This window comes from Thunnus albacares, chromosome 14 (genome assembly GCF_914725855.1).
Source record: "Thunnus albacares chromosome 14, fThuAlb1.1, whole genome shotgun sequence".
In the NCBI taxonomy this organism is placed as follows: Eukaryota; Metazoa; Chordata; class Actinopteri; order Scombriformes; family Scombridae; genus Thunnus; species Thunnus albacares.
Genome location: NC_058119.1, coordinates 13,308,332 through 13,334,296, shown reverse-complemented (window position 1 = coordinate 13,334,296; position 25,965 = coordinate 13,308,332). Strand labels below are relative to the sequence as shown.

The 25,965-nt window shown below is 37.1% G+C and overlaps 1 protein-coding gene and 1 long non-coding RNA gene across 3 annotated transcripts in view; one reads left to right on the top strand and one right to left on the bottom strand.

Annotated features, from left to right (window-relative positions):
• The window catches only part of hcrtr2 (hypocretin (orexin) receptor 2), a 28,170-nt gene extending 11,320 nt beyond the window's left edge, over positions 1 to 16,850 (top strand). The window contains exons 2-7 of the mRNA XM_044373582.1: positions 8,219 to 8,397; positions 13,663 to 13,906; positions 15,026 to 15,141; positions 15,262 to 15,482; positions 15,692 to 15,813; positions 16,256 to 16,850. Of these exons, the coding sequence (XP_044229517.1) occupies positions 8,219 to 8,397; positions 13,663 to 13,906; positions 15,026 to 15,141; positions 15,262 to 15,482; positions 15,692 to 15,813; positions 16,256 to 16,425 (1,052 nt within the window). The 3' untranslated portion in view covers positions 16,426 to 16,850. The remainder of the gene's footprint in view (positions 1 to 8,218; positions 8,398 to 13,662; positions 13,907 to 15,025; positions 15,142 to 15,261; positions 15,483 to 15,691; positions 15,814 to 16,255) is intronic.
• On the bottom strand, positions 5,749 to 10,940 carry LOC122997450. Of its 2 annotated transcripts, XR_006407214.1 has the most exons (3): positions 10,390 to 10,940; positions 6,594 to 6,647; positions 5,749 to 6,316 (listed from the first exon to the last, which is right to left on the bottom strand). It is a non-coding gene; the product is annotated as an uncharacterized LOC122997450 (long non-coding RNA). The 2 variants fall into 2 exon arrangements; XR_006407213.1 differs by having other exon boundaries at positions 5,749 to 6,647.
• Positions 16,851 to 25,965: the final 9,115 nt, after the last annotated feature.

The following is a 25,965-nucleotide window of genomic DNA, read 5'->3' as shown; positions in this document are numbered from 1 at the left end:
TATGCTATTATTCTGAAGGCCAGAGACACATACCAGAAAGTTTTATTGTTGCCAGGGGAATTAATCTATTCATTACTTTGCTGATCTCAAGTTACACATGTATGTCATCAAACCCCATTTCTGGCCATATTTCAATGTCCAAATTCAGGTATTGCACCTCTCCTCATTCCCAGCTGCAATATTAAGTTTGGCCACTTTACAGGGGTGAGGAGTTGGTTGGTATCAAATATAAAATGATGTCAGAGTGCACTGTCTATTATGCATAATGGAGTGGCATTCATTTGTAGCTGGGTGTGAATGAGGAATATAATTAGTTCACTGAAGTTACTGAAGTCCTGCTTGCGTTAGCTGGTTGACATGAAAATGCTTCATAATGCTTAACAATAATCACTATCACTAATCACTAACAATCACTCACTCATTCATCAGCTGTTTGGATACCAGCTGACTGGTAATGTTCAGACATATTCATAGAGGTGTACAGAGCAACCATTATAGTTAATAACACTTCATACTATGACTTGCAGCTCCCTCCACCAGCCAGAGGTCCTCCTATTGTGTTGACGCTTTTGGTGTTGATTTAATGAAAATGTAGAGCTCTATTTTGGTGTCAGTACATGGTGCAGAGGGCAGCTTCGCACTGGCGAATGGGCATTATTCTTGAGAGCACTGAGGTTACTTCCTTGTCTGAACTAGTTTGGTATCTTTGTGACTTGCCTTTCCTGGTGGGGGGGGGGGGGGGGGGGTGCAGTACTTGCAGTAGACATGTCCATACACCTTTCTAAAATTACTCAAACCCCTTTATTCATGTTTTGCTCATCTTTCTACTCTACGCTTTTGGGCCATATGGCCCCAACAATTAACAGTCACCCGCTGTTTTGTTGCACTTTTAATTAATTTCATGGCCAGGTTTGCTGCCTGGCTGCAAAATGCCCAAAAGTGCTTTGGCACATCTCCAAACAACAAAATTAATTTTGCATTTTGTCAAATATAATTAGATTTTAAAAAATTAAATAATTTCTGAAATAAAGAAAATACGACACAATAGTATTCATATTTCTGTATTCATATTTGAAACTCTGCATTCCAGGACAGTAAAAGGTTTATAGAGGTTGAAAGTAGCACATGTGATTAGACATGATTATATAATTATTGGTTAATATAATACATACACCCCATATCCAAGAGTGCCACAGGTGTGTTTGTTAAAGGGGGAATAATTCTCCAGTAGAATCCTTGTTGCAGATTTTTTGAGAACAGCAAATCTAAGACTGTGTAGCCTTTTGCTACAAATGATCAATTCCTTGATGCAGGTTTCTGACTAAAATGCCTGACTTCTCCTCATATCTTTTGTCCACATGAGCACATTGTTAGGAAGCATGATAGCTGGCTACATTTAAGGGCTGACACATGATCTAGATTGATCATGTAATAGCAGGTGTATAGTGCAAAGTGTAATAAGCTGTGGGATGCAGGGCATTGATGTCATTGCAGACATTACAGTAGATGTAACGAATAATATTAATGATGGCTCATTTTTATGTATAGTTTTACAGGGACAATGCACAATGAAGAAGAACACTGTAAATGTGCCAGTATTAGCCAAAAGGTTAGTTTTCATATCTCATCCCTTGGCAAGATGTCAAATTACCCATTAAAACAAAAATCATAAAAGGAGAAAGCAGGAAAAAACATTTATGTTTGCCTCAGTCATCCCAGTAAACCAGCAATAATGGTGCATTGGCACACATAAATGGAAAGCAACTTTTAGTCACACCTGTGTTTGACAAAGTATTGATATATGAATTATAAATCTTAATGTCACTGATGACATTATAATAATCCAAGCAAGGATGAAAAACAGTAATAATAATAATAATAATAATAATAATAATAATAATAATAATAATAAACTTTATTTATATAGCGCTTTTCAAAACACAGAAAGTGTTTTACAATAAAAATGGAACACATTATAAAATACAAAGAGAACAGGAAGGGACATAGGGCAATGAGAGGTCTGATAACTTGGGGTAAGGCCTCTCTGGGCTTTGTAAGTAATCAATAAAATTTTGAAATCGATTGGAAGAGCCAGTGTAGGGAAGCCAGGATCAGTGAAATGTGATCATGTTTCCTTGTCCCACTTAGAATCCTGGAAGAGTTTTGGATGATCTGGAGGCAGGTGAGGGATTTTTTTTACTGATGCCAGAGAGCAAGGACTTACAGTAGTCCAATTGACTGGTAATGAAGGTGTGGATAACAGTATCAGATTGAACCATCAATATAACATATCTGTCTAAGCTGAGGTTGATATTTTGGTATGCACTATCTTGTCCTATGATCAATATTTCTGTCTTATCAGCATTTAGCTGCAAGAAATTTTGTGTTATCCACTTATGGACATTATGAAGGCAGTTCTGCAGATTGACAGTGTTCTGATAGTTTGCAGACTCATGGCTTAGATAGATCCGAGTATCGTCTGCGTAAAAATGGAAACTGATATGCCTACTTATGGCTTAAATGTAAATGGAAAAGAGGATTGGACCAAGCACCGAACTTTGGGGCACCCCACAGTGCACAACTATTGCAGCTGACCTGTAGTCAGTGACACCAACAAAGAAATGCTTGTCTTTTATGTAGTACCTGAACCACTGCATAGCAGTGCCACTGATACCCACCCAGGTTTCAAGACGGTCCAAAAGGATATCATGGTCAGTGGTTTTGAAGGTTGCGCTTTGACCCAGAACAAGAATGGATTGATGGCCAACATCAGCTGACAGCAAAAAGCCATTTATGACCTTATGAAGAGCAGTTTCAATACTATGTTTTTTTCTAAAAAAAAAAAAAAAAAAAAAAAAAAGTTTTCATGAATAAAGGCTTGTAGTTGATCTGCTACTACCTTTTCTAAAACCTTAAAATGGGAACTTAGAAATTAGTCTGTCACAGCCCAGCTCCTCAGCTGCAGCAAAAAAGGGAAACCAGGCGAATTTACTACTGTGGACAAGCATATTTATTTACAAATAATGAATGAAAAACAGAAGAAACGTGGAAGTCACTAATCAGTGGTGTAAGCATGTATGGTTGTGTGTATGTGTGTCAGTAAACAAAAGCAAAACAGCCGGACTGCGGTGGGAGAGGAAGAGAGGAGAGCAAGCTCCGTGGAATATATACAAGAAACCACACCTGGGCCTGGTGTGACTCATGAAGCAGATGATGACCCTCCGCCCTGCCCCAGATCCTGCAAAACAAAGAAAAACCAGCAAAACGAACCAAAAGAACACAGGAACATCTAATGGAGCGGAGAGGTCGTCACAAGTCAAAATTGTTAAGATCAGAGGAATCAAGAGACAGCTTTTTTAAAAGTGGTTGGACAAGAGCAGCTTTAAAAAAAAAAATCAGGAACGGAACCTGTTGACAGAGAGCAGGTTCGAATTTGCAGAATAGAGGGGCTTACTGTGCTTAAAACTTCCTTTAGAAATTTTATAGGAAGAATATCTAAAGGACAAGTTGAAGGTTTCACTTTCTTTACCATATCAGTCCGTGTTGAAAATGAGCAGAGGGAAACTGCACAGGGTTTTTCAACAGAGACAGGGGAATCTGGGGGAGAAATATGCAACTTCTAATTGAGATCTGAGTAAAGAAGGAAAGAAACTCGTTGCACTTCTCATCTGAAATCAGGCCCAGGGGAGGATCAGTGACATGACTCACAATGTTGAACAGCATTCATGGATTGGACTGGTTGTTTTCAAATGATCAAATAGCCTAATTAATTCAAACAAGTCAGACAAGTTGTGTTTAAGACATGATTAATATTGTGCATTGTAAAACATTCTCAGACTTAGAGTGCTTATAAAATATGCAAAACCAGATCATTTCACTTGACTGTATCATGTCTTTCATGTCTTTGATGTTGTGTGTAGTTACATTCAGAGTCTAGACTGTTCATCTTTCTTACATAATCCACTGCATGTCTATCACACCTGCGTTTTAAAGTGACAATATCAATATAAGACAATATCACCCTACTGTGCTTCAAGGCTTGAGGAAAAAAGTAGGAAACCGATTAAATCTGACAGCAGTCAGTCAACACTAGTAAATCCAGAGGAGCAAACTAAAGAACCACAAAAAATATTTGCATATTCATATGTTCCAAATTTTTCAGTGAGGTAGAAGTAGATACAATTTTAAACCATAACAGACACATGACAGTATTTTTATGTCTTAAAACATCTTTAAAGCCCCCCTCCACTCAAAAATGTGTTTTCACATTCATTTTCTGAAAGTGGAAAGTTTCTCTGTGCTCACAGAAAATCTGAGTGTAAGGTGTGTACCTACGAGCATGATTTGTGACATCACAACTAGTTTGGAGCCAATCGTGGTCCAGTATTCAATCTACACAAGTGTAATGTGGAAACTTCAATCCTCCAGTGCACATAAACTGAACTGAATTTTAGTGACGTAGTAGACATCTTGTGTACAGCAGCTAAACTTTTGAGATGGATTTTTTTTTTATGGAGAATGAGATGTGATTTTAAGAATTTTAAGTAATTGAACTTTGTTGTAGAAAAAACATATTAGACATGCATTATTATTCAAAGTAGAGAATTTTATAAATATAATAAATATGTCTAGTGGGGATCTTTAAGCATTTGAATAGAAGCTGTATAATACAGCTTGTGCTATACTAGTAGCCTGCTAACCAGGCTAGCTCTCGCAGTTTATGCCTACAAGCCTACACATGCAATTTTCTGTCCCACCTGCTCTTTGTCTCACCTCAGTAGACTCTGAGTGCACTATAACATAATTTATAATAAAAAATGTATTAAATGACAGTTTGCAATGTGAAGGTTGTAGTGATTGTTGTGGATATTTTGAATGATGGTCTGTTGTGGAGAAAGGCGCACACAAGACTTTTGATGTCTTAATGCTGAAAATGTATGTGTAAATGTAAAAAGCACTTAGCCAAGTGGAGAACCAAAAACAGTAAACACCAGAGTGTTTTGGTCAGATGCTGTCTCTTTCTGTTCTGCCCTCTGAAGGTCTGAGTCCTAGTCTTTATCAGCCTACAATATGAAGAATTAGTCTGATTGGTTCACTAGTTTCTAAACAAGGGACTGCACTTCACCCACGACCGTTCAAGTAACGTTGCATGTAATTTCAGCAGTTTTGGTTTGAGCGTCTGACTGTGTCATCCACCTATCTGTGTTGTTTAGGGAAGCCTCCTCTGACCTTGGTAACCATGGAAATGCTGATATACCCTCTATCAGAGAGGTATCTGCCTTCCCCAAGATGTCACAGACGAGGAGAAGATATCTTAATCTCCAATTAAGAATTACAGTGTGACCTCAAAGCCAAGCTTGACCCAATGTAACCCAATTTGTAACCTCTAAAGATGGAAAATTCCAAAACAATGATGAACCTACAGAGAATTATCATCTGACTCTGCAGCTTTATGGAGTTTCATAGCCCACTTCAGCTCATTGTTAAGCTGTCCGGCTGCAACTTAACTGTTTTGGTTCAATCTCACTGCTCTCATAGTGTTGTATACTACACTACCTGCTCAGCACTAAACAGCAAACAGATAATTGTGGAGCATTTGTCAACTAAAGAGCCAGATATGTCCCTTAAAAGTTGGTAAAGACCAAAAACAGAGCTAAAAGAGAGTGAATATTGGACTTACAGTACATTTATCATGTGAACAGACATACGACTCCAAATGAATAATAATGTTGCTCCATAACTGCTGAATGTGTAAATAGGCAACTGTTTAATAACAAGTTCATCATATCAGCTTGAAGGGTGATGATATGTCAATGTGTTCACAACTTGAGCACAACAAGAGCAGAGGTCTAATTGACAGCAGCGCTCTAAAACCCAACTGGCACAGTGCCAGTTTGATTCAGATGGGCACGCTTTCCACTTCATTTCAAATAGGCACACAAAACAGCACAAGCTCCTTACGCAGACTTGAATCAATGGCTTGTGTTGCAAGTAAACAAAATACCACGTGTCCCACAGCATTGTAAAAAATCAGCACTATTAAACACATGGCTGAATATAATTGGAAATGTGCTGTTCTGTCTCTGCCAACACTTCAGTAAGGTCAATCGAGCTCAATAGAAAGTGTATGACAATATTTAGGTTAGCAGCAGAAAAAAGACTTGGTGATAAGATTCTAATGATGTGAAAAATGCTCATTAAGCATAGATCTATGTGAAGATAGGAGGTAGGACAGGATCCCCTGGAGTCTAGACGCTGGTGCAGTAAAGCCAGCAACTAGTCGATGGAAAGTCTCCGTTGAATCTCTCTGGACATCCTGCAGGTCATTGTGTTGCGGTGGTTATGGGGAGGTGGAAGGACAGAATGACAGTAATTAAATATAATTGTAATTAAATCATTATCATTAAACATCTCTGGCATCCAAGGACTGATTGGCTTGAGAATTGAGAATGTAAGGACTTTGACAGTGTTAGATAACAGGAGTGATGGAGAAGATTAGCATTTATTGAACAAAGGTTCATTTAAAACTGTAAAACAATGAAATTAAAGCTTATCACAGCATCTCGATTACCGGCTGAGATTCAACGTCGTACCTGCTGCCTCATGTGCCGCCTGCACTACACAGAAGAAGGTCTTCCTTTTCGTTGCTGCAACATAAATGTCATGTCAACACAGATAAATGGAGCCTAGACCCTGGAGACAGTTGCGTACGTGTGCAGGGTCTTTAGGATAGGCTATAAGATGTGGGGAGAGTGTTATATTATCTGAAGTATATTTGTCATGCAGCATACAGGCACAATAGTGGCAGAGAAAAATTTAAGTAAAGGAGGGCTATCGGGTGTCCTTCTCTTGTCTCTGTCTTGTACACTGGAACACCTGAGACCTACTCTGGTCTCTGTCCTCTGCCTTATTTAAACCCTCAGACTGCCTGTCTACTGGTGGTTCTCAATCACACCGGTGTCAGGAGATGCTTCTTCAGTGAACATTAACTATCTATATCCAAACCACCTACAGTCAAATACTTTATTTTTATCTGCTAAAAACATGTCTGAAAGTAAAAATTACAACACATGCAAGAGGGAGAGTAATCCTCAGAGGAGCAGTTCTTTGCCTGCACCTGCACCTGGTTCAGTTCATCATTTACTCTGTTAGAAATAAATCAGGAGGCAGGTGGTCGTGCACATATGAGAAATGTGTTTTGTAGACATTTCTAACCCAGTGTTTATTTAAAAATAAGGACGAGTCAAAAGTTGGGACAAAAACTTGATTTGTAGTTAAAAACTTGGCTGGAATGTAAATTGAAAAAGTAATTAGCAATGTATTAGTTATGAGTGCTCTCTAGAGAGTGCATCATTTTTCACAAGCTAGCTTAAATTCTAATTCTGAGCCACACGATTTACTCCACTAATAAGTCAATTTCAATGAAACCTCTTGACTATGGCTGTGTGATCTGAACACGCACTTCATCATTTTCACCACTTAGTGTATCTTTCATGGTTGAAATTGCATCTCTGCTACTACACATACATAAGCATACATATTGCTGAGAGTGGGCATACTTTACATACCCACCATCCTAAATTCTCTCTGTCATATTGTTCATTCATATTGCATAACAAGTGAGGCCATGTGGGAATGCAAGTTTATGCATAATTCCAGAGGCAACATCTGTTTCCCAACTCCATACTAAGACTATACATTATGTACTAATCCTCGCAGTAAGTTGTTCTTGTAATGTATGTTCCAGATCAGCAATTACTTTGGCATATACAATATTATCATAACAAGTAGATATTATCGGCAAAACTGTGAAAATAAGACCAAAGTCTTAATGAACCAGAATTTTCCAAATTCAGTCAAATTTCTTCACTTTCCCAGTTTGAATGAGCACATTCTCAGTTAGTATAACTACTATGAAACAGGGAAACTGTTAACATTTATCTCTGTTCAGTTGTTTATTATCTGACCATAGAAAATGTAATTAGCAACAGACAGAATATATGTGATGTTGTCAATGAGTGTGGAAAAATTGCCTTATCTAACTTTGACACTACAAACACAGTAATCAGTAATGTTCCTTCAATAATTAAATTAATAATTATTAAATTTTGATTCAAACACTGTGATTGACAATATGCCTTCAAGACAGCAGTGATTAACATTAAATACCCTGCAGCTAATGTGATAAATATTGTATATTGTGCATCTTTTTTTTCAGTTTGTTTTGCAGTGTGGAAAAACCGCCACATGCGTACTGTGACCAACTACTTCATAGTGAATCTCTCCTTTGCTGATGTCTTGGTCACCATCATCTGCCTGCCTGCGAGTCTTGTGGTAGACATCACAGAGACGTGGTTCTTTGGAAAAACTCTTTGCAAAGTTGTGCCTTATCTGCAGGTAAGAGATCAACTCTGACATCTGTGTTTCATACAGGATATTAGAAATCTTGATTTGATCCAAACTACTTCACTCTTAAAAGCTTTTTTAATACAGACCAAGACCTGTGTTTCTATTATTTTTACATTTTCTTCACTCTGTATTGATGAATATAAAAAATATGTATTTCATATCCCATGAGATGGGCACAATGTGAGACCTTTTATGTTATCCCATGGTGGTGTAATGCCTTAGGCAAGTCTTTTGCTTTCTCCATTTTCAAAATTCTATTGCAGCATCATCCCCACCATGCGAATACATCTGTCAAAGGAAAATCATCCCTTTTTTGATAACACACTGTCGGCCACATGGACAGCAGTATTGAGAGAGTGAACCAAAATCTGTACAAATCCTATATCCTGCACACTAAACCAATCCAACTATATTCTATGCACATATCAAAGTGAATTTCATCTCCACCATGGCACAAAGTGTGGTCCTGAATAACTGTGATGCACAAGGCAAGTTCTGTGTGGATGTGGTGTTAAACCAAGAGATTCCTGTAAATTCGTGAATTAGTCAATCCAGACATGAACAAAAAAATATGTGAATTGTTCTGCCGTGCTGACCCCTAGCTCACCACACACATCACACCTCATGGCAGTGATTCAGCAGTGTAGTTGCTGCTGTATTGTAATTGCTGCTGCGACAGTATTTCTAAGAGCTACTTCCCTTTGCTTTTGTAAATCCAACAAGATCTTTTTCTACCAAATTAATTCCCACTTGGGTATTACTTCAATGCTCCCTGTATAGTGTGTAGCATTTTGCCACAGGCCTCAGGAGGGATCATCCCCAAAGAACCAAAATGGTGCCTCTGTAATATTACTGTGTATGCATCTGCAATACAGTATGTTGTAAATCCAATGACATGACTGATGCCTGAAAAGGATTATGTTTGTGGAAACTGTGTTATGAATGAACAAGAAGTTACTGAAACAGCAGCAACACAAACTGAGTCCTCGGTTTTTAGTTGCAAGAGAGATTGGCTTAAAGCAGCACAAGAAAAAGATACTGTATATTGGAAACCCTAAATGAAAGCATACAGCTGCTACCTTAGCTAGTATTGAAGGTCTGTAATGCCTTTAATGAGTTATCTGTAGGGTGCAACTAAAGCCACAAAGAACTCATAATTTTTGAAAAAGGGCCTATATACTATATATACACATTATATCTATGAGATTGTTTTGTCAACTTCTGTTTCCAAGGTCAGGAATGTACTTTCAATCTCAAAATTGGAATTTGAACAAATTTATTTTCTTCATGTATTCATTTCTTATGTAGCGATTTCTGTACCTTTTCCTATAGGTATTGCCCTGTGTTCGTAAACTTAATTCCCTAATTTGATTTAGTTAAGCCCTTATTCCTGTCTTTTAGAGTGTATTTTAATATTAATCATTAATAACTACTTCTTCCCTTACTTTTGTGGCTTTCTTAGTTATGTTTATATTTAACAAGAATCAAAGAACACTATGTCCCCATAAATTAACTCAAAATGTATTAACTAAAGTGGAAAATAGACATTTCAAATGAAAATAATACACACACTAAAATAACAGTAACCCAAGGAGGTAGCAGTCTATTGACCCTTCACAAAAATAAACAGTTTATACTCACACAAATAAATTTTATATGTGTCCCTTTAACCTTCTTGAGTTATAGTATTGTATCTCTTAATGTACTTTTTGCCTATCTCTAAATACCATAATGCAATGCCAAAGGTAGAAAAAATTGACTTGAATTAATTCTTATGGTACCCTTTAACTGGCACTTAACCTTGTGGGCCCACACACACTCTCACCCTCACACTCACACAAGCCGGCAACCCAAAAATTACTGGAAATTAAATAAAACAAACCCCCGTTGCAGGCCCGGACGATACTGGGGAACGTGATGGCCAAAAACAGATGAAGCCGTTTCACTCTTAACGAGCAGAAAATAAAGCCCAGTACTCACAATAGCAGCGTTAGTCTCCGAGTCCTGATGTTACACAATCAAGCATGGTGGAATAAACTGGCGGGAAGGTGGCTGACCGTGGCGAGCCGAGGCGGACAGGAGCGGCCTGACAGATGGAGTCCTCTGTCTCCCTCGTCGCCAGAGGGGCTACCAGGCTTTATCCTGGTCACCTGGAGCGCTATCCGGGCTGTCCCAGCGCTTTTGGAGCAGTTAAAAGCACTATCTGAGCAATTCAATCACTTTTTAAGCAGTTCAAAGCACTAGCCGAATAGTCCAATCACTTTATGGGCAGTTCAGAGGAGTCCCTTGTAGGCAGCTAGCTAGGCTAACTAGCTGCAAAGGCTAACTCACAACATCGGCTAATGTGTCGACGTTTTACTTCACTACTCACAGTACACACATACGATGTTCGCTGGTTTACAGTCTTTTGTACTAATTTCTACAGCACTATAACTTACAAACATACTTTGGAACGTTACTCTTGTAATTACATCTCTTCTCGTGTTTTTCTCTGCTTCGCTTTCTTGTAACTGTTCTCGCTCTCTCCGTGTTTTTTCCTGACTCACCACATACTTGCTAGCTCCCGCCCCTCAGCCAATCACAATACAGGGAACAAGACATGACTCATAAACAACCAATCACATATAATAAAACTAAACAAGGTACGTTGTACTCTATTTACACTACATCCATGAGGCTCACCCAGTATGCTGCAAACAAGCTAACCTATATGGCAAAATATATTGTTTATAATGAATTGAAGATGTAAATACTAACCAAAACATATTCGCTCTGAACAGAATTTATAAGAAACTAGTGGTAGCCAAGAAATTCAGTAATAATGGTATTTTAATGTCAGATAAAAGTACCCTCGGCTACACTTATGGAAAAAAAGGTTAGGGATTTTTTTTTAAACAGGTGCAATATTACAAAAAGGTGTCTTATTAATACTTGAATGAAGTGCAGCATCTTTTCATTTTTGCAATTGCAGTTAAAAAAGTCACATCTTCTTGACAGTAGTTTAAGGAAGTTGTTGCAACAAACATTTGATGAAATGTTATTGAAGCTATAATCAGGCCTTCAAATAAGTGTCGTTTGTGGGAACTGGAAAGAAATGTCCTTAAACTGACATTCTTTCCCAATGTGGCATCCTTCTCTTTTGTGGGAGAAAATTACCATCTGCCAGCAAACCCTGCTATCCACAAAAACCTGTAACCAATTTCAGTTGCATACAGTAATGCCTGACATCCTAGATTTGTCCTATTGTCAATAAACTCCATGAAAATACCAAAACCAACAATGGTTTGGTCTGTCTCTTTATACTTTCCGCTTTGCTGCCCTGTCTGTGGCAATTAGCCCCAAGCCCATTAAAAACAGACAATTACAACATAATTTCATTTTTTTAAAGGCTTAATAACTTCATGTCGTTATTTCAAACCTTATTCAAACAGGAGTAAATAGTGCAGTTGTATGGGACTATTTTCAGCTGTGGATTAATACATATTTGTTGGTGAGTATTTACTCCAGCAGGACTGTGTATGTGGGATTGGCTCAAAATAAATGACAGTGCCCATATTTTAATGAGTGCTATTGTGTGGCATTGATGTGTTTTAATAGGTGAGGTGACACTGAGAAATATGATATATCAGGCTTTTGCTACACAGACAATTCTCAGTAGGATCAATTCATTGTTGATTTTGGTCTTTTCATGGGATTTGTTGACAATATAAAGATGCAATGAAGTGTCTTGATTGTCCTATCTTAAAATTGTTACTGACGCCCTGCAGTTCGCCTACCAGGTGATCCACTCTGTACTGTATATGATGTGAACAAGACAGGTTTCCCTGTGGTTTCTGTCTGTATCACATTCATCGTAATCAGCATTTAACATCATCATCCCGGAATATTTCAAGGTTATCATACAAAGCTGAGCATAGCTGTAAATATACTATTGAATTTCTGTCAGGCAGAAGACAATTATGTGGGGATTTGTCCCCTCTGCCTACAGGGCAAATCAACAAAATGAGTCAGCAAAGGTGATTTAGTGTACTACTGGCATCCTTAAGCTAAACATTTCAAAGTGATGGAGCTGAGCATTCATTTTCCCACAGGAAATTATCCCCCAGGTTTATCTCCCACCTAAAATTGCAAAAATTAGCAACACCCTGAAAATGGCTTGAGAGGATCTCCAACACAGGAAGTGCATAAACATGCCACATCTAATGTTGGTCCAATTTCACAAATCGATAGTTGAAATCTCACCTCATCTGGTACGGCCTGGCCTTCCCCATTGTCTCCTTGAGGGCAAGGCAGGTGTGTAATTCAGATAAAGGTGAGAGTAGATTGCACTCCATCAAAGAGATGAGGAAGAAGATTGTTGTTGACCCCTTGCACTATCAGACTAACTGAACCCTGCTAATCTGCACTCACTCATCTGTGACGTTACTGTGCTGGTGGATCATTTGATTACCATTAGACCATCGCTCTTATACACTGGATTAAGAGGTTCAATCCTATTATTCTGAAAGTGTTTGCACCCATTGTGTTTTGGTGAATACAAGTGATTGCTAATCTGATTCACCCTGGAAATTAGAAATGGATGAAATCAGCCATCATGGTGCTTTATTCACCACCACATTGTTTACGCTGATGCCACTAGTCAGGGCCAGTTTAAACATAATTTACTGTTATACTGCAAAATTTATCAAGGATGTACTTCAGACTATTTAATACTGAATATGTTTTGTCTGATGGAGCTTGTTCTTATTTTTTTCACAAAATGAAAAGGAGGTTGCATTTCAGATCCTTCATCTCTACCACAGAAAGCAAAGTGATTTAATATTCTAAGTAACAATGCATGGATTTAATTCTTGGTAACCCTTCTTTTAAAACACTTAAGTGGAAACTATTGTCTGTGGTTGCTGCAATTACTTTTGTAGCCTGTGCTTGTGTTCGACAAAATAAAAGGATGCTCAAACTGCTTGATATAAGAGGTTATAGTTAAGTAGAAAGACTGTTGGCTGAGGACTTGCTTTAGAGCCATGTAATGTCTCAGAGATTTAAAAAGAGGAAGAAAAAAACCTCAGCAAGAACACATTTTGAAAATTCAAAAGGCAGCAGAACATTTCATCTGTGCTATTTGTCAAGCATGAATGAAATGAGAAGCTATCAGATCCATGTTCTGGATTCTGACTAGTAGTGAAAGTAATGAAAATACCTTTGCCAGAATATTGTTTCTATCTAACTGGTGTTTATTTTCTCTATTTTTTTCAGACCATTTCCGTTTCCGTATCAGTCCTAACACTGAGTTGCATTGCCCAAGACCGATGGTACGCTATCTGCCACCCACTGATGTTCAAGAGCACAGCCAAGAGGGCTCGCAAGAGTATTGTTGTCATCTGGGTTGTGTCGTGCATCATCATGATCCCTCAGGCTATTGTGATGGAGTGCAGCAGCCTGCTGCCTGAACTCACAAACAAGACAAGCCTGTTTACAGTGTGTGATGAACATTGGGGAGGTTAGTTTTCACCAATCCCACTCACACACATGAAAACATTGTACAAAATATTTTGTATACTGCCACATGCATGGGTTAAACTGAGACCAGATGACTAACCAAAGGACAAAAAGGACAACTTACAGTTACATTTGCTGGGCTTCTTTTTAAAAAGACAGGTCAGGGTTTCTCCTTGATCAAAGACCTCAAAAGAGGAGAACCTTGCAAAGAGAAAAAGCTTTTCAACCACTCACCGTCATTAAGTTACAGGCAGACTATCAATTTTATACCTTTGAAACATTGATTGCTTACTTTTATTGACACATGAAGATGAGAGTCAATGAAAAAAATAACTATCAATTGAAATGTCTCCGATGTCAGATATAGCATATATATTCTTTGTAGGCTTACTGTATTAAAGGTCCAACATTTTGGGAAATACACACTCACTTTCTTGTTGAGTTATATTTTCTATATTTTTCTTACTGTCAACAAATCACATGTGCAGAGACAAATCAGCAATGAACTGATCAGACTTACAAGTATTGTGTGTGAATCAAAAGCCTGCTGTAGACCTCCTTTATTCTCCAAAAACGATTAAAAACATGTCAGTGAGTCACACTGTTGCACTGGGTGACATGTTCCTTCGCCTGGAACAACAGAGTCTGGGCATGTTCATTTGTTTAGAAACAGCTCCAAAGACTAACAACAGTGTTGACACTTTCAGTCTCCGAAGAGTAGTTTCATGTATGGCAGACACCACAACAAATGTGTGGGAACATGGGTCTGTTTACAGTGCTTCACTAGCTTGTTGTGCTACATATCACAACCTCTTTGTACTGTATTGTACATTGTAAATAACTTTAGTATTAAGTCAAGAGTTAGTGATATGTTGCACAACAAGCTTGCCTCTGCCTTACATGGAACTACTCTCCAGAGACTGAAAACGTGATCTCTGTTATTAGTCTTTGGAACTTGCTTTTATTGGACAGTTGATAGTAGAATAGAAGAGCATTTGCTACAATGTATGACTATTCCTTAAAAAAAACAACATTTTTTGTCCTTATTTCCAGCAGTTTTCAGTCAAATTGCCTGTTGTATGTCCCTTTGTGTGAAATGATGATTATGTTCTTTCCACAGCTGACATCTACCCCAAGGTGTATCACATCTGTTTCTTCATTGTCACATACTTTGCACCATTATGTCTCATGGTCCTGGCATACATTCAGATATGCCACAAGCTGTGGTGTCAACAGGTATGTACAATATTCTAGCCTTTTACATCAGCTCTTAAAATGCCAGACTCAAACATAAATAAACTGATCTTCCTCTGGCAAGCTTACACTGTCTGATGTATGCAAATATTTTTTTAACAGATTCCTGGAAGCACATCAGTTTTGCAGAAGAAGTGGAGATCCATTAAGTGCTCAGGTCGGACTCCGGGGCTGGGAGAGTCTGTTAGGGTCAGGACCAGCACTGTTTGTGCTGAGATCAAACAGGTCCGAGCCCGGCGCAAGACAGCTCGCATGCTGATGGTGGTGCTCTTTGTTTTTGCTCTGTGCTACCTGCCCATCAGCGTGCTCAATGTCATGAAAAGGTAGTAATCTCTCATGCTCTGCTGCTGTGAGGACCATAAGCCACTCAAATAGAGAGAGATAAATAAGAGACTGTGATAAACTGTAATATTTTTCATTCTGAAGTCACCTTGGTACTTTTGTGTTTTATACTGACTGCTTGTGTAATGTTGAAATCATGCACAAAGTGAATGAATCTCATACTGATACCATGCCATACTTTTACCTGCAGAGTCTTTGGGGCTTTCAAGAGGACAAATGACAGAGAGACAGTGTATGCATGGTTTACTTTCTCACACTGGCTCATATATGCCAACAGTGCAGCAAATCCCATCATCTACAATTTCCTCAGTGGTAAGTTTGTAACCTGTCTAATCCCTTTAGACCAGTTTTATGAGGCCATTACTGCCCTCTGATGGACAGTTTGGCAACAACAATAAAACTCACTGCTGTAAATCTTTCTTCTAGTTCTGCATTCACAAATATCAATCTGAGACAATGTTGCATTTGTCACAAACATTTCTTACATGAAAATTGTCACATGGCCCTGAAAATGATCCATGACATACACATCTCAGCTATTAGTCATAATGTACTGTGCTGAAAAGCAACAAAACATTATGTATTTATGATGCTGAATACAGTCAGCTAAATCTTCTTCAACATTTGTTACTAATAAATCTGAAAGTCATAATGACTAGAGGACTGAAAAAATGCTTTTTTTGATCCAAAGTGTGTAAAATGTTCAAACTGAAGGTTTCCTGTGTGGATTTGATTTCTCTCTCTCTTTTCCCAGGGAAGTTCCGCGAGGAGTTCAAAGCAGCCTTTTCTTGCCATTGTTATTGTCAAGGCCAAAATCGGACAAAGAGAATAAGGACCAGAACAAACACAGAGAGCCGAAACCCCCTGTCAACTCAATTTAACAACATAGACAATGTGTCACGTATATCAGATCAGATAGTGTAGTCTAATAATCCAGGTGAGGAGTTATGATGACTAATCCATGCAACAAAGGACACAGTCATCATTAATGTGGAAATCCAAATGTGAAAACCTGATTATAAAAACAAGCATCTGAATAGAAAAGAATGATCGTTGGTATGTTTAGTAAGTTTCACAGGACCCTTTATTGAGATCTTTAGAAAACTGAACAGTTTTCTGAGGACCCTTTGACTTCTTTGACATGATCACAGGCACAGTAGGACTCTCGGATGTATAGTATGTAATAAGTCATACAAATGCTACATGTACTTTATGATGAAGATTATGTGAAATGATTTAATTTCACATGGATATTTTTATTGTATTGTACTGTAAATGTACTATTTTGAATGCATAATTTTATTTTCGCTTCAGTATTTCAGATTATGATTGATTAATTTACTGTTAAAAGGAAGTATTTATCAATATTTTTTTGTTTATTTGTTTGTTTGTTAGTTGGTTGGTTGGTTTTATGTATTTTTATGACAATACAGGAGCAGTTGCTATGGAGAACAAGTCTCAGCGTTGCTCAGATTTGTAATTTGCCTCTTTAATTAGCAGATGTCTGCATTAAGCAACATCAGTCAAATGGACTTAATAATTGTATTACTGCTGCCCATTTGCCCACTGTGCTCTGTTAGCAGCAAAGCAAAATTAAGTTTTAAACATCATACATTATAACAACAAGAACTTTTGATCTGAAGAACTGTTGAGAAGACATCCAATCAGAAGCAGCAGATTTTCAAAGCTACATTTTGAGATGCACTGAAATGTCTTTGTCAGTCACGTTCACTTACAGATGCAGAGCCCAGGAGACACTCTCTCATGGGGAAAACAGTGGGTTTCATTGAAATGAAATATTATTATACAAATACTAAACTATACTATAAAATGTGCAATTTAAAAAACTGAGATGTGGTGTCAGATCTACAGAAAGTGAGCGAGTTGATCCTCAACAGTATTATTGAATCAAGACCTCAACAACTGTTTCTTTTTTAAACACCCTGCCTCAACCTTGGTTGAGGCATCTAACTCAGTGATAAGCCTGATTTAAACAGGTTTATCTTTATTGAATGACATATTGGACTGATCTAAATAAATTATTGCCAAGTCAGTAAAATTAACAAAATATTGCTCATGGTACATTTTTTTTTAATTTGCATTAAAGATGAATGCTTATTGGACTACCACCAGAAATGTCAAACTGTTTCCTATTGCCATGTGTTGTATACAATATATGATATATTTTGGTTTAAATAGATATTTATTATGAAAGCCATAAGTATAAAAACAAATCACAACACACAAATCAATTGTTACTAAAATCTGCATAATTCTATATAAACATGTCACTGCAGTTTTAAACTTTTCATAACAATGTTACAACCTCATAACATTTCTACATCAAAACCTCTCACATATTATTATTCTAGTATTCTTAAAAATTAATCTCTATGTCTTACTATTTTAATGACCAACAGTGGCTGCACCTCAATTCATTATCACATTTACAAACATGTTCAATTTACCAGAAATTAATAGATTGAACAAAACAAACAAAACACTTCATTATTTGGCTGCTTGCTGTTTTTCTCCATTCAGTCAGTCTGATCATTTCACTTAATGAACCTGAAGTTATCAAGACCTCTAATTAAATGACTATAAAACCATTATTGTCCCAACAAGTGGTGCTGCTAAAACACTGTTTAGTCTGGCTACGTGACTATCACAAACCATAATACAAATGTATTTTTACTCATCAGAGCATTATTTGTTTTGAAAGTCAAATAAATGTGTATAACACACACAAACAGACATGTTTCTGGATCTTGTTGCATGAAAAAGCAAGTCATTTTCAACATGCATACTGCAGTCATGGCATCAGAGTCAAACTAGTTTCAATGCACTAGATCTAGAAACACATGTGATTTAGCATCATGTGAACTCCAGCAAGGAAATTAAATGAATAACATAATATTTAGTAGGGATTTTTTCAAGCCTTTATTTATCATGGGAATGTTTACTGAGAACAATACCTCCTGCTCAGTCAGACAGTTGCACACATTTACGCGGCCCAGTAAAACTACAGTCTGGTCTGCTGGACAGTGGAGCAGCTGTGGGCAGCTAAGTGCTTTCTTCCAAGGCAACCCAGTGGTGATAATGGGGCAGTTACTGCACAAGTGCTGCTCTTTCACTTTCCCAGCCAGAATTCATCCGTTTTGTCCACAGAACGATCAGACGACCTTCTGGTCACAACCCCAGTCTTCCTTTAAAATCACTGCTTTGGGAAGAACAGTGAAATCCAACTAAAATTTCTCACATTCTCACCTGTGTTATAGTTCCCTGGGAGAGGATAAAAGCCCACAAATTACAGTGAACAGTAATTGAAGCAATTTTGAAGCATCTGAAGTTGACAAAAAGCTTCAATTGTCACCCATGAATCTAAAACATTTAATAACAAAACCCAGCTGTTTTTCATTAGAAGAAATCAGTTAAACAATGAGGTAGATCCACTCAAATCACATGGAGTGCAATCAACTGATCAAAATGTACCAGTGCACATGGAATATAACATCTACATAATCACTACTTGTAGTCCTAGAATCTGCTTACACAAACAGACAGCACATCAGTTAAACAAAGCAAAAGGATAGTAAAATGTTAAGACATGTAAAAGACAACAAAATATAAACAAAGACAAAACAAGTATTATCATTGTCATCAGCTGCAGGGTGCAAACTACAGCTCATGTCAAGACATGAGCTCCCCTGAAAACATGATTTGTGAAATTTTGGGGGGTCTCTAAAATATTGATTATATGCTTTTTTCGCCATGCAGTTCTATTTTTCTGTATCTTCATCATCATGGATCATGCATAAAATTAAGCTATTATTGATATATGATTCATGCATGAGGGTCACTAATTCACTTTAATAAAGATACCGGCATGCATGATATACTTGCCATCACCATTGAAGCAGTGCAATATCATAAATTTCACTCACTTTAACTCAAAGATCAGAAAAAAACAAACTTTTTTAGTCCCACTCAGTCTGCAGATTACTCCGCATTTCTCCAAATCGCCTTTACTCATTTCTCTGTTTTGTAGTCAGCATATAGATATGTCAAAAAAGAAAACAAGGAAGCTTACTCACAAATTTCCCTAAATCCCTCCCCACTCCCATTAAAAAAGTGAGCTCCCCTGAAAGCCACAGCATAGTTCGCACCCTAATCAGCTGTGTGATTATGTCTGTGAGTGAAAAAAGAATGAATTGACAAATAATTATGTACTGTCAAATCAAGTAAGTTGAAAAAGCAATCAGGAGAAGATAATTATATTATAAAAGAATTACACAAATAAGAATAGAAATAAACAATGTAATGTGATAATAACAGAAGACAAAAACATGAAAATCATCATTTTCAGGCCTTTAGATTAAGATTGATTTATGTTCAGACACTTTGAGAAGCCGACTCAATAGATGTGGCTGCTGATAAGTAAGATTTTCAATCCAAAGTCTGCAAAGTCTGTTTGATCAAATATCAGAGCTGTCAGAGTTCAGCCAGCTAGGCATATTTAGATATTGAGGGTAGACTGCAGCTTTCTGTTTATTATAGTTATTGGTTCTCTAGTGGTGATTATTGCACATCACTGCACATCACAGATCTTTCTTATCTGATGACATTTTTACAACATATAATTTACTGCCCAGACTTTGTAATCATAAAGCCACTACTGTGTGTGTGGAATTTGAACATTTCTGACCTTGGTGCCCCCCGTCACATAGTATCAAAAAAGACAGTGTTAGAGATGGCAATGTAATGCAATGCTGAGTGACCATTTACTCCCATTCATCAGTCCAAGTTTTTCCATTGTTGTCCAGACTGGAGCAGTTTATAAAATCCTCCTCTGCTAGCACCAAAAAACACTTTTATACTGTAAATATTGTTGCATTAAAAGATTTGTCCATTTTTGTGTTTCTTCTTTTCTTCTCCTTATATTCATTTGAGTGTCTGTAATATATTTCATTGTGCAGCACTTTGGTCAGTATTCATTCGTTTTAAATGTGCTTAATGAATAAATTAAATTGACTTTGGCTTTATCCCCCTGAGTATCACTCAGTCCTGATTCAAGATCAAAGTGAATGTTTTATAATTCACCTCTTATATTGCACTGAAGTTAAATTGTTAAATTGTTGAATTGTTGATCATAGGCCAGTTTTAATCAATTTTACTTCTCAAGCTGTTCTCCCTTGTATTTAAACTTGGAAATGGAAAGGAAAGTTTAGTTACATCTACATTGTCATTTGCATTTTTGTCATTGTGAATCTTTTTCAAACTTTATGACAAGAAATTAATCTGATATATTTGTTGCAATTTACATTGTGTGTAAAATCATTCTGAAAAAGTGATACGCCCAGACTTGTAGGTTTCGTGTCCCCAAAATCAAAATGTGAGTTTCATGTGCTTTGAAAAACCAATAATGGTGGAAGTCAGTTTCAGTTAATTTTTATTTATATATCCCAATATCTCAAATCACAAATTTGCCTCAAGTGATGTCATGACCGTGGTTTATCACAATAGAAACCTGCAAGCGCTGTAGCTTCAGTAACAGAACTGCAGTGTTTGATTCTGTATTTAATGAGGATTCAGATATAATTTCACCCCATTGACAGTATTTTGTGATGATTTTGTATTTATGTAATTGAAACCTCCTGTGTCTCTGTTTTTCCCTTTGTTTCTGAAAGTTACTTAATGTTTTTTATGACATATGACACAGCTTTTGGGATTTACATGCTTTCGAGAGTCAAGTAAGTGTCTAATTATGAATCTCAAACAGAAATAGCCCATGCTGTTTTTGAGTTTCTCCATTCAAAATTGTGACACTCCTACATAATGGAGTAACATCGCTTTTCTAATATTGCTGTTTTTGTTTTCTTTTTATGTCACCAGCTCTACAGAAAAAACACAAATTTCAGCATGACCAGCATGCGGTTTTGAATTTATGTAACTGGTTTCAACGTTTCAATCAATGACTGTAAAACTTTTATTATCTGAACACATTACAATAGAAAGACAATAACAAAAAAGTACGTTGATGAGTTAAATGTCATTGGTTCACAGTCTCACATTCATCATTTCTATAATACCTGCCAGTGTAAGTAACTCCATTAGCATACAAACATACACAGTGCAATCATTCACTCACTCACTCACTCACTCACTCACTCACTCAAAGTTTTATATAATCATGCCCCAAATATCAACCCCCTCCCTTTGCTGGTGAAGCCAATAGCTCTTCCCACACCAGCTACACATCAAATCCTCTGCCCCACCAGACAGACTGAAGAAAAATAAAATAAAATAAAATAAAATTATTATTATTATTAAATATATATATTACTATATATTACTATATATTACTGTTACCAGTTGTAGTTATAATAATAATTATTATTATTAGCAAAATAATTACAAGAATTATTATCATTATTTACTTATATTTTTGAGTGCAGGGCAGGGTGGGGGCAAGGACCAGTCAAAAAAACAAACAAACAAACAAAAAACATTTACCTCCCTGTCCTGACAGAGCCGGATCACACCGAAGGGTTTGGGAGCTGGTTCTGAAAGGGACCAAATTATCTTCAACAGGCCAGCACCCTCCCAAGCATTAGGGTGCATATAAGGCAGGCTTCTTTAATACTTATTTTGTGTTTTTTTTTAATTATTTATTTACATATTTGTACTTCCTCCTCTCTTCCTTTTCACCCCTTTTCAATTAATTTTTAATTTAATAATTTAATTTCTAAATCTTCCTTCCGTCTTCTTTCTTTCTGTTGTAGGTGCACACACACACTCATACACACGCACATGTCCCCTGAACAACTGATCCTAGCAGCAATAACTGACTAGCATTATTATAATAATTATCATTATTAATATTATTATATCCAGTGATTTTTGTATTATTATTATTTGTTTTGTTTTTGTTTGTATGTATTTCGGGATTTTGTTGGGTTTTGTCTAGTTCTTGTCATGTTTTCTCACTTTATGTCTCTATGTTTTCTGTTTATGCACTATGCAACAATTAAAATATGTATATATATAATAGCCCATAAAGCAGCATCTAAACTTCTGACTGACATTAAGAGTAAGGATATCCACAATTACTTTTCTTACTTGAAAACACACTTTGACATGAATCCAGTGTCACACATGTAGGAGTTTTACTACGTTTATATTAAAGACTTCACTCATGATTGGGGCACCACCTTTCTTAACAGAATGGAACAAATAAAGATATATCTTTATCAGTCTTAATCTGAAATCTGAGCTCTTTTCAATAACAATGACCACTTGTATTTTGCTCCCAAAGAACACAAACAACTTCTTGCTGATGAAATTAAGACATTTAGAATAGCTAAATGTTTGAATAATACCTGATAAAGAAAATAATAAAACAAAGGAAGAAAAGATCTTTAAATGATAATATGAACCTTAACTCAGTGGGCAATAGAGAGGTGAAGTATGTGACTTAAAGTTATAACAAACGGAGGGGCACTAGGAAAACTAACTTTTTTTTTTTTTTTAATCATCCGACATCAACTCATAATCACAAAAGCTGTATGCCCACTTGATGAAGAATTGTTGTAGAGTTGAGACCATCTTGGCAAGTCTGGGGTTGTTGTACTGTGTCACTTGTGGGGCTGTGCCGTGAAGATTTCTCCGTCTCTGCAGTGTTGAGTCACCAGCGAGATTCAGGAATCTCCTCTGCCAGCTATGCTCCCAGGCGACTCCGTGAATGCAATTTGGTTCACTGAGCAGATGAGAGTCCAACACTGGGGCCTACCAGCAGTTTAGTGGCCTTGTTCAGAGCCAAAGGTTCTGAGTTCCTGGCAGAGTTTTTCTGAGGCAGTCAGATATGGCTGCCAATGCAACTCCGTTGACTTCTTTGATGTAATGGATTGAGTGTCAAATAAAAATTTGTTTCTGACTATGCTCACCTTGTAGTTAGGCTTGAGTGATAATGTTGGTTGGACAAAAAGGAAAACTGAAAACTTGTTTCAGAAAAAAGATTAAAATTGTGCGCATACTTTTTAGTCGAGGAACAAAAGAAAATCAAAGAGACATCTAAAGAAAACTTTAAGATAAAATAAAGACACAGTTTTGGGCCACACAGGCGGAGTTTTGGGTGTGGATGAAGCGTTTTGTGTCACTAGCTCTATTATTTTGTTCTCAAAGGAAAAACGTGGTGTGGCTAAAATGGCAGAGAATGTCTGTGGTCCAAGATGGCAGCTCCTGATTTCCTAAATCGTGATGAACTTTTAGGGAATTAAATTTTGAATTTTACACGCAAAATTCACATGCTTCAAATCATCACTATGGTCAAATTCATCGTGATAAAATTGTATGTAGCAGTGTATTGTATAAACTTTTCAGAAAAACATAGTTTAGCAGCATTTCTTATTTCAGCATAATCCTTCAATCATTCACACGAAATTCTCGACTAATCTAACTATCAAAAATATAGATGTCTAATACTATAGTAAATGCACAACAGGTTAAAGCAGCAATTATGTGGTTAAATACAGGATACAGTATTGGCATGCATATTTTAGCATAAAAGATTTTGCTCTCCATAGTCAATAGATGGCAGTGTTGCCACATGGTGAAAAATGCATTAAAATAGAAAACTATTAATTCAGTCATTTCATATCATACAGACATGGAAATTGGACCACCTTACAAGAAAACATATGCTAAGCAACATTATTTGGTTCACAAAACTCTCCATAACACCAAAATGGCTAAAACAAACAACATATCAGGCATGTTGATTAGAGAGCTTTTAAATTGCTGATAGGCGGATTTTGTCACCTTTTGGACAGAGATTTCATTTTGGGATTTTGGGTCAGCAGTCAAGGTCATAAACTTGCTTCTGTGCACTGTTTGCGATCCCCACCACACCTTAATTATGTACATTTGTCATGTCAGTATTTGTGATTGCAAATTGTGATTGCAAAAAAAAAATTGTTTGCAAATTTAATCTAGTATATATTTCATATAAGTATAGAAATATAGCGATACCCTATAAGATTTAAAAAACAGGACCCTTAAATATACCAAAATGTCACTCATGTTGTGAAGAAACACTGTGATTTCATCAGATTTCATTGTTGTTCCTGTTGTTTTAGGGCTGCATGGGTCATGAATTGCATCTGTCATTTCATTATATTGTGCAAGGTGCAGCCTCCAGTAAATGTGTTACATCCTGTTGACTGTGGGGGTGTATCTCAGCTTAAGTACCAACACCAACTGGAGGGACAGAGGGACAGAGCTGCAGCAGAGCTTCACTTGTCCACTCACAGCCTCACAGCAGCTATCATGCAACTTATACATCTGGAAGCTGCAGTCATACTTGGTGAGTCAAAGTCAACTGTTTCTACTAGATAAAGAACAATCAATCATCTTTGTCAGTGATGTATGGCAGCCTATTGATTTCATCTTAATATAGCACTGTGTTGTCATGAAATGTTACTGGAACCAGGGCTTTAAAGTAGGGCTGTATGTGTTGTACCCTCTGATGCATGTGCCGTACTGTAAGACTGTCTAGTGTCAGTGGTGTTTGTTGTACTGAACCAGATAGACAATGTAATAATTTCAAATAATAATCAATTTTCAATATAAATAAAGACATTTTGGTACTTGTATTTCAGGATTTGTTATTCCTCAGATTTCCAGCCTCATCATTTCACCTACATCCTCTGACTGTTTGGCTGCTGTGGATACCTGCATGTCAGATTTATGCAACAGTGAACAGGCATTTTATGGCGGGACCTGTGAGGGTAAAAATTACTGTTAATTTCTGTTGCGGGGCATTGGAACATGATGTTATCTCTATGTTTTCTAGTGGTTTTACTAAAGTAATGATTACATTTCCTCCGAAAGCTCTGGACATGAGGCTATTTAATTGAATTGCACCTCTTGGAGTATGGCTTAAATGTAATGACTCAGGCAATAGCCTGGAGCAAAGTCTATATAACTAAATAAATAGATAATAATTAGAGGACCTTTGCCTACCTTTGAATATATTTCTGTTATGGCATTTAAATCCAGTATTATGATTTTGTCTGCATATATCTGAATATAAACAGTCCTCATGAGAGAGACAATCAGAGCAGCAGGCACATATAAAACACCTGTTGTACAAACAAGACCTTGCTTGCAGGGAAAATCCTGTTTTTCTCCACCCTCTTGTGTTTGTGTTATTGAAGATGAAAGGTGCCAAATAAAAGGCTCAGAGGTCTGTAACATGACCATCCAGACCATATTGGACCAATTTCCCTCACTGCAAGGCTGTGTGTGTGCCTGGGAGGAGGAGCTTTGTGACACTATACAAGTGCTGGCCACACAATGCCACCGAAAGCCAGGTGCAGTATTCTCAGTATCATTTGAGATAAAGCATTTACAGGCAAAGTACATTTTTTGTTTACCAAAGGTGATCTGATGCATGAACGAGGACCA